Genomic DNA, 13,989 nt, shown 5'->3' with positions numbered 1-13,989 from the left:
CATGCACTTTATGTCACTGGATATTCAAGCACATGGCCCTAGGGACACAAGGCTCTAGGGAGCCTAGGCTGGTAGGTACTTGGTCAAGCTTCACGACTCAAGCAGCCATGACAAACTCAAGGTTTTCTGAAATTCTGGCTCCACCCTTCCCTTCTTATGGAGCTGATGGTGGCCCAGCATTACAGAGAGGTGAGAATGGTTGACTAGTTTTCCAGACATTTGGAATAGGAAACTGTAAAGTACAGAAAACTTTTATTGGAAATCTCTTGATTATATTTCCAAGCTCTCATTTCCCAACAAAGCACTGGAGAAAGGGCCTCATAGCTACCTGGTCCCAGCCTGAGTCTGGCTGCAGGAGTTGGTCTAGAGACTATCTTTTCCATTATGTAGAGCTGAAGGGCACAGTCCACCCTGAAGGATGCTCTGCTCAGCTTCCCTGGCATCTTCCCTGATAGGTCTGGGACACAAAGGCTACTGTCTACAGAGGCCACTGGCTGAGTCTTGCCAAGTATCCACGTTCTCACCCCACTCAGTGCTGGCTCTGGGGGCAAATCTGGTTCAGTAGGCCATGAATGTGCCTGATCCAAAGGCTGCAGTGTCATTTGGCCACCACTGCTGAGCACATTTCTCTGTGGCAGCAGACATATGCACAGGGGAAAGGCTCCAGTGTTACATGCAGATTACTAACAAGCAGTTGTGAGCCACCCGCTCTAATGAGTAACAGCTGCTGCCAGTGACAATCAGGGACCAGAAGAACAGGGCAGGCTGGCAGAGGCACTTGACTTATTACTCAAGCAACAATACCTGAAGGTTTAAGTCAACCAAAAGCTCAGCTTTGGTTTCTCAAAAGGGAACCAATCCAGCTTGTAAACCCAGGGCCATATACGGACTCTGGAATTGGAGAGGGAGGAATAGTTCCTCAGTCCTGCTCTAGTCTCAGTGACTCGAGCAGCAGGACAGACACTGTGTGTCGTGAGGAGTCATCACACTGAACGTACCCGAGATTTTCTGGGCAGCTAGAATAGAGCCAGTCACTTTGCAGATGCTGTGTCAAGAGAAGATGCACGCAACGTGCAAGGGAAGCCTGATGTCAGTGCAGTTTCACAGCGCAGCTTGAGGGGGTACTCTGCCCCTGCCAGCCCCATTCCTGATCTCTCCTTAGATGCAAGAGAAGATCGCCAGAGCAGCAGCACAGGTTCTGAGGAATCTGCACAGGAGGAGGACCTCCTCCTTCCCCAGTGACACTGCTAACCCCAAACATTTTTTCTATAAAATATCTGATTTCTCTGAAAGTAATAAATATTTACCATGTCCTATATCCAAGCAGCAGCAACTGAGGGAGGATGTGGAGGAAAGACCCTTTCTGTGACTCTCATGAGGAAAGATGGAGGGATAGAAGGGGGAGAAGAAGGAGCGGAGAGTGGGGTGGTCCAGGAACTACTGGTGACACAGAGCTCTCCTTTGCCCAGCTTGGTCTCCTTGCTCTTTCTGCCTTGCCCAGTGTCCCGGCCACCAGCTGGAATGTCAGGTGGTTGACAGTAAGATCAAGCAGGCAGGGGTCAGTTGCAGAGTAGACCAGGCAGGAGGCTGGCAGCCGAAGGAACAGAATGGCACCCTTTGTGAAGCTGCTGCTGATGGTCCCTGCTGAAGCTCCTCTGTTATAGCCAGAGTCCGCCCAAAAGTCTGGCACTGGGCCTGACTGCTACCATGAGGTCCAAGAGCAGGGACTTGTAGGTCCCATAGGGAAGGAACCACCCTGCCTTTCACCTGGCCAGAAACAGCAGGAAGGCAGCAGGGAGCTGCTGAGGAGGAGGTTCTCTGCTGGGTCCACAGGAAGGGGATGCTGCGGATACTCAGGACACTGTTACTGCAAGGTTTCGACAAAGGCATCGAATTCTCGGACATTCTTCTCATGTACAGCCAGCTTCTCTGGTAAGGAATCCTGTAGCAAGCAGAGGAGAGGGAGACCTTACTCCAGAGGGCCTGGGAGAGGCAGCCAGTCTGCCAGAGTGGAAAAAGAGACAAAGAACTGGGCAGTGCCAGGCTGGCTGAAAGGCAGGGCAGTTGAGCAGACTTTGGGATGAAGGAGGGGACATGTCCTCAGAGTTTGGGAGGGGTGTCACCAGGCTGCACAGTAGCCTGATGAATCAAAGTGAACCACAGCTCATGAGATGGGTAAACAATGACAAAAACATGACTGTGAAAAATAAACATGAGGGGCTGGAGAGATGGCTCAGAGGTTAAGAGCAGTGGCTGCTTTTCTAGATGTTCGGAGTTCAATTCCCAGCAATCACATGGTGGCTCACAACCATCTGTAATGAGGTATGGCAGCAGGACATTGTATGCATAATAAACAAATAAATCTTAAAAAGAAAAAAAAGGCCGGGTGTTGGTGGCACACGCCTTTAATCCCAGCACTCGGGAGACAGAGGCAGGTAGATCTGAGTGAGTTCGAGGCCAGCCTGGTCTATAAGAGCTAGTTCCAGGTCAGCCTCTAGAGCCACAGAGAAAGCCTATCTCAAAAACAAAACAAAAACCAAACAAAACAAAAAAAACCCCCAAAATAAACATGAAACATTCTTTGTACAGAGCAGACAGACACTAGAATCAAATTGCATCTTTAGAGCTCAGTGAACTGAGGACGTTTTAAAAGGGGACTCTCCTGTACTTTGTGGGTGTCAAAAGCCCTGGGAAAATAGGGACAAGGCAGCCACTGCACTTCTAAGACTCACGAAGGTCAGTGGGAGGTTGGGCACCTGCATCTTTAGACTGGCTGGGGTGTGGGGTGGCTGAAAGTCACTACAAAGAATCAAGAAGACAACCATATGCTGCCAGCCTGTCCTGTAGCACCATGAAGACTTGGTCCTCCCCAGAGGCTGCCTCCATCAGGGCTAAACAACACAAACTAAACCAGAAGCCTTTACGCTTCAGAGTGACCTTCACAAAGCATCAGGGGCCTGGTGTGCTTTAGACACAGAAGTGGTTTGGACACCCTAACAACTGAGGCAAGTCTGGTGGCCACTGCCCAGGTGGAAGGCAAGCGTCAGCTAGCACTGGCTAAAGGATCACAAGTGGGACTTGGATATCGTTTCCTTCTGAGTATGTGCCAGTGATCAAAGGACTAAGCTCAGGAGCTCTCCACTTTGGGACCAAAACTTGAATTGTTGCCATAAGCGAGTCACTCTGTCATAGGTGTTCCCTTCTGTATGGGATAGTATGAAAACCTATTTATTTTATCCGATTCTTGCTAAAGCACTTAGTTTTAGCTATGTTTTGAAGGATGGGGTGGGTGTGAGTGTGCAGTTCAGTGTAGAGCACTTGCCTAACATTGGGGGTGGGGAGAGAAGGAGGGTAAGAGAGAGAGAGAATATGTGTGTGCTAGCTTAGTGTTTACACAGTCCCATTTAATACTTAGGGCCAGGGGTGGAAGCACACCTTTAATCCCAGCAGAGGCAGGAGAACTGCTGAGTCTGAGATCAGCCTGGTTTACACAGTGAGTTTTAGAACAGCAAAGGCTACATAGACTGTCAAAAAAAGAAAAAAGCAAATAAACTTAGTTTACTAGTTTTCTTCCTGTACTGTTATTCTTGGGCACAGCTTCCCGATAAAGCAAACTGAGAGTAGCACGTCCTGGGGCTGGAGAGATGGCTCAGAGGTTAAGAGCACTGACTGCTCTTCCAGAGGACCTGGGTTCAATTCCCGGCACCCACATGGCAGCTTACACTGTAACTCCAGTTCCAGGGGATCTGACACCTTCACACCAATACTCATAAAATTAAAAAAAAAAAAAAAAAGACAGTAGCACTTCCCCTTCCTGGGGCCCTGGATTTCTGCTGGGGACACAGTCCTACCTCAGACAGTGACAGTGAGACCCTACTATCATCTCATAGCATGAGTGGCCTGAGTCTGTGCTTTGTTTGGGGTACTCTTCTGCTCTTTAGTGCATGAAATAGGAAATGCCTTAAGCAGAAATGTGATCATAGACTATCTCTGGACATCTGGCCCAGAATATGCAGAATGAAGCCATCCAAGAAAGACAAGAATACTGGCCCTTACTCAGGACCTATGTGTTCCTTTTTCCAGTACATAGGTATGTGCCTGGCAGTGAACAGTAGGCCCAGCAGTGTGAGCCCCACCAAGAAAGTGCAGAAAAAGGCCAGTGACATGGCTTCATGGGTAAAATCACTTATTGTGCAATCCTAGTAACATGAGTTTGGTCCTTGGAATCCAGATAAAGGCTGAATGGGGAGAGCAACTCTACACGGTTTTCCTCTGATCTGAGCACCACAAATATGCTGTGGCATGGACATGACACCTTCCTGTCACATTATATACCAAGCACACAGTAAGTAAACATTTTTAAAGTGCTGTAAAAATGAAAACTGAGTCAAGGCAATTCAAGACGACTGCCAGGCACCATGTATATATCAAGTGGGATCAAAAGTGATAAACACCTAAAATTCATCTTTTAAGCAAAGATGGAAGGCAAAGGAGCAGGATGGAGTAACAGGAAGAAAGTTCTAGGCTTGTGGCACTCAAGTGGCCAGCATGAGGATAGGAGGCAAGAGGAGGAGTGCTGGAGGGAAGGGGTTTCCATACCAAGTCTTCCGCCATAGACTGGGCTCCAATGTCTATGGAAAGGCTGCTCAGCTGAGGGGGATTCTGAAATTCACGGTAAAAGGTCCCCAAGTCCATCGGAAGAATGTCGTCTTTAGAAAAAGCAGGTTTCTTTAAAAACAACACAAACTTAGGTTAGTTCATCTCTGGACCATGAAGGAAAACTCAAACAGTTATCTAATAACAAGACTCTTTCTTTTCAGAAATCAGCCAAGAAAAATGTTTTCTAGACTCATCTAAGGGAGAAGAACAGTCCTTGTACCTTGCTTGTCTGGGCTACAGTCTAGTCCTGATGATGCCAATCCTTTCTCTGGTTAGGCTTATAACCCTCCCTTGAAATACCTCCTAAGCTAAGGGCTTTTGGAAAACCCCATACACACTGAATTTCAACTAAAGACATGACACTAAAAGCCTCGCTGTTCACAGGGCTCCAAATGTTTCCCCAGCGTATCCTTGCAGCCTGTGCACCACCCCATCTGAAATGAAAATCCGTTCACAGGCAGCAGATGCTTCTAGGTTTAATTTTCAGAGAACAGCAAAGATCAAGGGTGGTGACTGTAACTTACAAAGTCAATCATAACAAAGTCGTCATGTGTATTGCCACTGCTGCCCCCGCTGGAGCCATCTGAGTGCAGGCTGCCGTGGAGGGGAGACGTGGTCTCTGGGGATTCCGGGGGATTCACCTAATTCAGAATAAGGCGGAGTCAATACAGACTCTGTGAGTAGGATATGGATTACTGTGAGCTATCTCACAGTTATGGCAAAAACATAATGCCACACTGGGCATGGAGATGCATGCCTGTAATCCCAGAACTCAGGAGGCTAAGGCTGAGGCAGGAGAACGTCAAGTTGGAGATTTTGATGGGCTACACAAAGTTCCAGAACAACTATGGCTTTGTAGCAAGCCCCTATTCAAAACAAATAAAGGGGAAAAAACAAAACAGGACAATGCTGGCTGCAAATCCATAAACTAAGGAGCCTGGCTTGAGTCCTGTAGAGGACTAAGTGACTGCCTAGGGTGGATGACCACTGTAGCATCTACTGGAAACTGGTAGTCACTGATGGGCTCACCATAGGATCAGCATCCTCCAGCTCCAAATTCTTGGGAGCAAACATGGCAAAGGGTATGTCCAAACTTGTCAGGGTCACCTGAAGAGAAAAAGAAGAGAAGTGTTCCTGCCTGACTTCCCCTAGCATATTTGTTTCTTATAGGCTGCCAGCAGCCTGGAGGTCCAACAGCTTTCCACAGATAGGCTAATCATGCTGCCCTGGCCTTCGTGCCTCCCTGTCTCCAACCAAATATGTTCACAGCAGAGGACTATAGGAATATGGTTGTGAATGCAGTGAGTCACAGGGTCTACTGGTTATTGATCGCCTTCAAAGAAAAACTTGCAAGCAATTTCAGCAGTCCCATAGGACATTGGTGCAGGGGACCTTACTCTAGTGGCAGAAAAATCACCTGGTTGATGGGTTTGTTGACAAATGCTCCCACTTTTCGGACAAAGATAGTCTCCAAGACATCATGGGGTGAGGCCCGTCCCTCACTGCTGTTAGATACAGTCTCAGTGTCCTCACTAAAAGAAAGAGAAAGTGAGTGCTCACTCTCAATCCACAGAACAACTCTAGTCACTGAGCCCACCTTCCTGTGGAGCTGCAGCCTGAGCAAAAAGTCCAGTTGCAACCACTGTCCTGCCTTTTGGCTTGGAAAAAGACTTGCTGCACCAATTAAATGTTCACATAAGTGAATGAGACATCACACTGTAATGGTGTGAGCTCATAAAATCCTATCAGAAATGTCAACAGCAACCACACACAGCAGCCAGACACAGTAAGGGCTCTCACAAAGCTGCAGGTTAGTTCACCTCACATTTTAGACCCCTTTTTAAAATTAATTATTTAAAAAAATTTATGTGTATTGGTGTTGTGCCTGCATATGTGTCTGTGTGAAGGTGTCAGATCTTGGAGTTACAGACAGTTGTAAGCTTCCATGTGGTTGCTGGGAATTGAACCTGGGTCCTCTGGAAGAGCAGTCAGTGATCTTAACCACTGAGCCATCTCTCCAGTCCCTTCAGCACCCCCACCCTTTATTCTACCATAAGACCCTATAGTTTAAAGCTGGACTTTGGGGTACATGCCTTTAATCCCAGCACGGATTAAATATCAAGCCAAGTTTGTGTATCAGGGTATCCAGGTTCCTGGATGGCCTTAGCAGTGGCAGAGCCATGATGGAAACTCACCTGCTAGAGGGTGTGGCAGCACAGTGGGTCCCATCAGAAGGTGCATGAGTCACCAGTCTCTCCTGATCGGCCTGGGTGCCGTGAGCAGGCTGGTTGGGAGCAAGAGGTACCCCACCTTCCTTCCCAGGAACCATCAGCTTTGGAGGGAATGGAAAGACAAAATGAACTACAGCAGTGCCACACAGCAGGTGAACCTTATAAGCCTTCCCATCATCAATGCCTCTACCGGGTGAACAGCCATCTTGGACCTTAATTCTCTTGGGATATGGCTACTGGAAGACATTCGTGATCATGACTACAGAAGGTCTTTCCCTTCTGAGATCTGAGGATCCTCCTCAGAAAGTCATTTTAGTCCTCCAAGTTACTCTGTTTGTTGCCTGTAAGGAAGGGAGGCAACCCTGGGAAGCCCGTGGTCCTCCCCACCCTGAAAGGTACCTGGTGAGTGTGTGTAGTGTTTAAACCAGCAGTAAACACTACTGGATAAGCCAGGTCAGCCGATCCAAGGCCCAGGACAGCAGGCTGATAGGAAAGGCGAGAGCTTGAGAGCTGAGCAAGAGAAAAACAGAGGGGCAGAGGAAAGGCAGGGAGAAAAAGGAATCCTAGCATGTGACCCATGCTGGAACTCAGCAGAAAGGCAGGAGCAGATCCCAGTGGGCAGAGGGGCAAGGGTGGGCCAGGGCTTTTTCATTAAGAAAACAGAGACTTGTTTGATCTGGGACTAGATCTAGAGCCTCCCAAAGGCCTCCAGTTCAGTAGATCTCCTGGGCACAATCCTGCGGCGAATCTCCCATATCATCTTGTTTTCTCCTTTGTCCTTGAGATCCCTTTGAAACTAAAACTATCTTCTCTAATCACACCTCTATCACCCCAGGGATGGACGGCTCCTATTTATATTGAAAACAGAAAGATTACCAGTCATGGACTATTTATTTGGAAACCTGATATAAATAGCTCCATGTATTTTTCACATAAACGGAGGAGGAGAGGCAAATAAAAACCACTATTTTGGGTTGCTGGGCTGTGGCTGTGTCCTGTTAAAATCAATTACCAAGCCTTAAAATAATCCCACAGAACACTTGGGGACTAAATAACTATACCCTGTACTCATTTTCATTTTTTTTTTTAAGTAGAAAGAAGCCATCTGATCATATCCCCTTCTTCCCATTATGAACTCACTTGATGGGAAAAGGCCAGTCCTGCCATAGGGACCCTCAGAGTGTCCGTCACCACAGGAGTAGGGGTCTGAAAATGTGCCTTTGTGACAGTAAACACACACTGTGCACAGACACACAGAGAGACAGGAGAAACAAGAAAAAGAGAAGGGACTTGAGAAAAAAGTGGAAAAAACCCTCCAGAAGGGGCAGCAGTGAGAGGCTGGGCAGAGAGTGGTGACTCAGGAGAGAGGCAGGGAGATGCATGCTGACTTCCCAAAGCAGCAACTACGAGGGTGCTAAGAAGTGACATTTATCTCAGGGCATGCCCTGAAAGCCTGTTTCCTTGACAGGCAGCTGGAAAATGAACTGACTCAAGTGGGAATGACATGGCAAAACAGAAACCCAAACCATGCATTAGTCTGTCATCATCTGGAAAGGTGTGGGAGGAAGTGAGGGAACAGCTCTAACCGGGGAGGGCCTGGAGCAGAATGGAGGTGAACTTCAGAACTGAGGACGCTGGCCTTGATCAGGAAACCCTCAGCCAGCAGGACAGACTTAAAGAGCTAAAATTTGTTGGCCAAATTGTTAGCATGCTCAGGTGCACACTTTCCTATGTCATCCTGGGAGTGACTGGGAGTGCTGTCTGTGTGTATTCATATAGTCTTGCTGTTGGGAGAACTTGAGAAAAGCTTGGGCCTTCTCAACATTCAAAGCCAGCCTAGTCTACATAGTGTGTTTTAGGTCAGCCAAGAATACACAGTAAGACACCATTTCAAAAACAAAACCTGAAGTCCAAGCGGAAGAGGATAAGGCAATGAGGTAGATGGTAATGGAGTCTGAGGAGTTTAGGGGGATAATTAAGTGTCTACAAAATTCAGTCAGTGGAAATAATGACTGCTTGTCACAGTCTCAACCCATGCCACCAGATGGAGGCAATGCTTCCTCTGAGGATGCTGGCATCAGAATGCTTTACTGAAACTGGATTTGCCCCTCCAGACTGACTCATGTGGGAAGTTAATGGTTGAAATGTTTGGATAGAGAATGTGCACAAGCAGATGGAGAGCTGTGTCAGTTACTAAGTAAAGCAGTGCTGCCAGGTGCGGTGGCAAGCAACTTTAATCCCAGCACTCGGGAGGCAGAGGCAGAAGCAGGTGGACCAAGGCCAGCCTGGTCAACAGAGTGAGTTCCAGGACAGTCAAGGCAACACAGAGAAACCATGTTTTTAAAGATCCTCCCTCCAAAAGAACAACCAAATCAACACCTGCAAGTTAGAGTGCTTGTCTGGTGTCAGAATGCAGTAGAGTTCTGTGACTAAGGTTTAGGGATCTGAGGATGACAGCAGAATGGTTAGCCTGGGAACAAGCACTGTTACTGCTGAGAAGGCTCTCTGTTACTCCTCAAAACAGTCATAATCACCAAAGGGGTTGTAGCTAAATTTGGACAACGTTCCCTAAAGCCCACATGAATAAACACAACAGCCCATAACCTTTTCCCTACCTGGGAGGGAGGGGAGGTGGAAAAAGAGGTGGTGCACACTTCCTGAGAGTCTTCCACTGATGGGTATGTGACTCCAGCATCCTCACCAGTTCTGTAGTGGAGGAAAGAAGGACAATGAATTTGATGATGACCGTAGCCAACTTCAGAAAGTATACAAACAGTAGTTAGAAAAGGCTGAGAGTTGTGTCAAGAAGTTTTAGGCAGAGTTCATAAAGCCAAATGGCAACCTGAAAATCAATTTTCAAAGTCTACAAATTACTGTTATTCATGTCCTCTCCAAATAACTTGCTATGACAGAAAGTGACATCACTGCCTTGATCCTAAACAGTAAGCTCCTGAGACACTATGGCTCAAGCCTTGGTGTACCAAATAGGCAATAGCAAGAAAGGAACTAGCCTTTTCATTTCTACCCACATGGCCAGTTGGATGTTTTGCTTAGCTACCACTTGGGGGAGCATCTCCCAGTCCTTACCTGTAATTGCAGGGGTGCATGGGAGAGGAGCTGGGATAGGGACGGTCAACAAAGTGATCAATGATAATCCCCATGATAGGTGGGGTCCTCTCAAATTGCCTGTAATGCAATAAGCACATTGCAGAATTTGTTAGAATTTCTTCCCAGTCACCTTCAAGTCTACAGAGGGCCCCTCACCTCATAGCTACAGCAGGTCTACTAGAACCTTAACATTGCAGTCTCTAAATATAAACCACAGACTCTATTTCTGGACAGGTTGGCTTGGGGACACTTGACATCTCCAATGTGACAGTGATGCTCTCTTCCTCTCTCAATTGCATTTTTCTGGAAAGGGTGGCTTTTAGCAATGTGAACTGTAGCTTTAGCCTTGGAGCTTTGTTTGGGGAAACAGAAGCTTAAAACATCATTGGGATGTAGCTCTTATGGACTCCAAGCCACTTCCTCACCTGGTGGACATGAATGCCAAGTTAATTCTGTAAGCACAGGAAAGAGTGATTGTGCCGACAGGGGTGCCCACTGTTCCAACTCGAACTGTCTGGAAGCCTAGAAGAGAAAATATCAGCTCTTTTTCCAGATGATGCTGCCACAACCCCTAGCCAGCCTATTGTATAATCACTGGCATTATTTTTTTCAGCATATGAGGAAAGCAGCTTTGGTTTTATGTGTGTGTGTTTCTCACTTGCAATGTATTCTCTATTGACCCAGTGCCAGCAAAGGAAAGACACTATCTTCAGAGATCTTAAAAAACCAAAAATACCCAGGTGTTGGTGGCTCACGCCTTTAATCCCAGTACTTGGGAGGCAGAGGCAGAGGCAGGTGGATCTCTGTGAGTTCGAGGCCAGCCTGATCTACAGATCGAGTTCCAGAACAACTTCCAAAGCAGTATAGAGAAACCCTGGCTCGAAAAACAAAAAAACAAAAAACAAAAGAACAAAACCTCCAAAACCAAAAAAACCCAAAAAACAATGCTCAGGTGTTGGTGGCGCACGCCTTTAATCCCAGCACTCAGGAGGCAGAGGCAGGTGGATTTCTGTGCGTTTGAGGCCAGCCTGGTCTATAGAGTGAATGCTAGGACAGCTAGGGCTAATAGCACAGAGAACTCTGTCTTGAAAAAATAAACAAACAAAAACCAAATCAAACAAAAAACAAAACCAACCAAACAAAAGTACCAAAAAACAAAACAAAACAAAACAAAAACCCTGTATCAAACCAAAAAAGACAAAAGAGAAACAACCACAAAAGTTCTGGGTATGGAGCTCAAGAGTACAGTGCTTAATTAGCATGCAAGAGGGAGAGGGGAAGAGAGGGAGAAACGCCAAGAATGAGTTCCTCCTGTAGGAACTTCTGAAAAATTATTTTGTCAACTCTGGTAGCTCCTTTGACAAGTGACCCAGCTCCTTACCTTTCCCTTATTGTATTATACATTTTCAAGCTATGGTATGTGTTATACAAGGTTAGTCATGGATCTAAGTAGCAACTGAGTTCATTTCTGAAGTTAGTACAGCTCTTAGCACTACAAGTGTTTCTGGCCTGAAATACATACATACCTTCTCCTAAACCATTCAGTTGAACTTCGCCAAAATAAATCCTGTAGGGAAGAAAGAAAAAGAAATGACACCATATTCTCCATTCTCAAAGACTATGTCTAAAATGCCGAGAAACAGCCTAAGCATGCCCTGCTTCCCTTATCTGCACGGGCACATTTCTTCAGCTGAGCCTCAGGCGTGAACACCCATATGGTGATGGCTAAGGAAGAGATGAGGAGATGGGCTGAGATGGCAGACATGGACAGCACCTCCATAAACATGCAGGCTTATGTAGCAAGTCCTTTACCAGATGAGCCATCTCATCTGCCCTTAAGTTCTTTCTTGTAAGGTTTTTGGCCACAACAAGAAAAGTAACTGACACAGCAAGAAATGAGTGAAGAACAGAAAGAAATCTATTATAGCCAAGTGAGAGTCTAGTAATTTTCAACACTCAAACTGGCATCTGAGAAAAAAAGACATAGGTTATTAGGTATTGTTAAGAGAGTTAAGGATGACTTTGCAAATATCCTCAGCCTAGGATCATTTCAGTATAATTGGCAAGTCTCTTTGATCCATCCACACTAATATGCTAGTCCTACAAGTCAGTGCTACATCTGACAAAGGCTAAACCAACAGCTCATGTCCAACACAAAACATTCTTGGATGATTCAGGAACTCTGACTTCCCCATCTTGTTCTCATACTTTAATTTCCCAGACTCCTCCATTCAAGCCCATTTGGCAAAGTAAAATGAGGACTGCTCTGATACCGCACCCTGCCCACCTCTGCCTGGGCAGCTACTGTCCCCTCCATGTGTAGTCAGTGATCATTTTCTTGCATTTCTACTTGCTAACACTGTGTTCACCTCAGTGCAGCTCAATATCACTTCCTCCAGGAGGCCCACCTTCCTTCTTACTCCAGGGAAAACTTTTCTTTTCTGGGTTCTCTTAAGCACGTTTCCCTGGCGTTGCTATGCAGTTTTAAAGGCCTGATCCTAACTATGCTTATGCATGTATCACATGTATCAAATTTCCTTGTTAAAACAGAAACACTTGCTCGCCTTGGTGGTGCACATCTTTAATCCTAGCACTTGGGAGGCAGAAGCAGGCATATCTCTGTGAGTTCAAAGTCAAACTGGACTACAGAGTGAGTTCCAGGACAGCCAGGACCATATAGAGAAACCCAGTCTCAAAAACATGCCTCCTCAAAAAACAAAAACAAAACACTAAGTAGAGAGCCTCTGTGCCTAGTATAGTGCATGCACTAAAGTGGAACTCATACAACGTGCAGAAGTGAATTATTGACCCAAAGACAATATCTGGACAAACTGCTAAACAGTTCCTTCTAGCTATGGGAAAGTACACTTAAATTGGATCATCAGCTTGTTAGACAAAAAGGTTGAATTTAGCTCTGGAAGAGAGAAGGTTGTAGAATAAAACATGAAAAGCTTATTTGTTTGTTTGAGACAGGGGTCTCCCATAGCCCAGGCTGGACTCACATAGGTTATATAGTGAAGGATGATCTTCAATTCCTCATCCTCCTGCTTCCATCTCCCAAGCACTGGGATTACAGATGTACTAGCAAAAAACATTTTTTAAGAAAATTAAAATGGGCCAGGCATTGGTGGTGCACACCTTTAATGCCAGCACTCGGGAGGCAGAGGCAGAGAAGCAGAGGCAGAGAGGCAGAGAGGCAGAGAGAGAGGCAGAGAGGCAGAGAGACAGAGAGGCAGAGAGGCAGAGAGGCAGAGAGGCAGAGAGGCAGAGAGGCAGAGGCGCAGAGAGGCAGAGGCAGAGGCAGAGAGGCAGAGGCAGAGGCAGAGAGGCAGAGAGGCAGAGAGGCAGAGGCAGAGGCAGAGGCATAGGCATCTCTGTGAGTTTGAGGCCACCCTGGTCTCCAGAGTGAGCTTCAGGACAGGCTCCAAAGCAACACAGAGAGAGACTCTGTCTCGAAAAAACAAAAACAAAAAACAAAACAAAAAAGAAAATTAAAATTGGCCAGGCGCAGTGGTACATGCCTTCACTCCTAGCACTTGGGAAGCAGATGTAGGAGGATCTCTCTGAGTTCAAGTTTATCTTTGTCTACATAGCAAGCTCTGGGACAGTAGTACTTAGATTGTCTCAGAAAGAAAATTTCTAAAAATTAATTAATTTTTAGACAGGGTCTCTGACTTTGAACTAAGACATATGTCCTCTGCTTCCTAAGTGCTGTGATTAAAGGTGTGTGCCACCATGCCTGGCTAAATGGATTTTCCTTCCGTTTTCATACTGCTGAGGAATACACCGGGGTCTTGTGCTATACAGGTCCGTTACCACTGAGCTACATGCCCAGACGTAGAAAGTCATTTGCTGTTGTCTTTCTCTTATGAGTATGTGATGTGTATGAGTGTTTCTAAGTGTTTGGGAACACGTGTGCAGAGTTGCACCTGTGTAGAGACCTTAGGTTGATGTTAGGAATCTTCCTCCGTCATGCTCCACCTTATTAGCT

General features: G+C 46.4%; 1 protein-coding gene across 7 annotated transcripts in view; it reads right to left on the bottom strand.

The window, feature by feature from the left end:
- Positions 1 to 233: 233 nt before the first annotated feature.
- Positions 234 to 13,989, bottom strand: part of Atg13 (autophagy related 13) — a 39,031-nt gene continuing 25,275 nt past the window's right edge. For 5 of the 7 annotated variants that reach the window (XM_035447144.1, XM_027422513.2, XM_035447140.1 and 2 more), the window contains 11 exons: positions 11,525 to 11,565; positions 10,424 to 10,520; positions 9,978 to 10,076; positions 9,506 to 9,596; positions 7,290 to 7,400; positions 6,855 to 6,991; positions 6,077 to 6,191; positions 5,689 to 5,766; positions 5,184 to 5,300; positions 4,600 to 4,728; positions 234 to 1,942 (listed from right to left, as the gene is read on the bottom strand). In XM_035447144.1, the coding sequence (XP_035303035.1) occupies positions 1,865 to 1,942; positions 4,600 to 4,728; positions 5,184 to 5,300; positions 5,689 to 5,766; positions 6,077 to 6,191; positions 6,855 to 6,991; positions 7,290 to 7,400; positions 9,506 to 9,596; positions 9,978 to 10,076; positions 10,424 to 10,520; positions 11,525 to 11,565 (1,093 nt within the window). In that variant the 3' untranslated portion in view covers positions 234 to 1,864. The remainder of the gene's footprint in view (positions 1,943 to 4,599; positions 4,729 to 5,183; positions 5,301 to 5,688; positions 5,767 to 6,076; positions 6,192 to 6,854; positions 6,992 to 7,289; positions 7,401 to 9,505; positions 9,597 to 9,977; positions 10,077 to 10,423; positions 10,521 to 11,524; positions 11,566 to 13,989) is intronic. The other 2 variants (XM_035447143.1, XM_027422515.2) reach the window with 2 other exon arrangements.

Source organism: Cricetulus griseus, chromosome 6, assembly GCF_003668045.3.
Source record: "Cricetulus griseus strain 17A/GY chromosome 6, alternate assembly CriGri-PICRH-1.0, whole genome shotgun sequence".
Lineage (NCBI taxonomy): Eukaryota > Metazoa > Chordata > Mammalia > Rodentia > Cricetidae > Cricetulus > Cricetulus griseus.
Note: the sequence above shows the minus strand (reverse complement) of the source record. Positions and strands in the feature narration are given on the sequence as shown.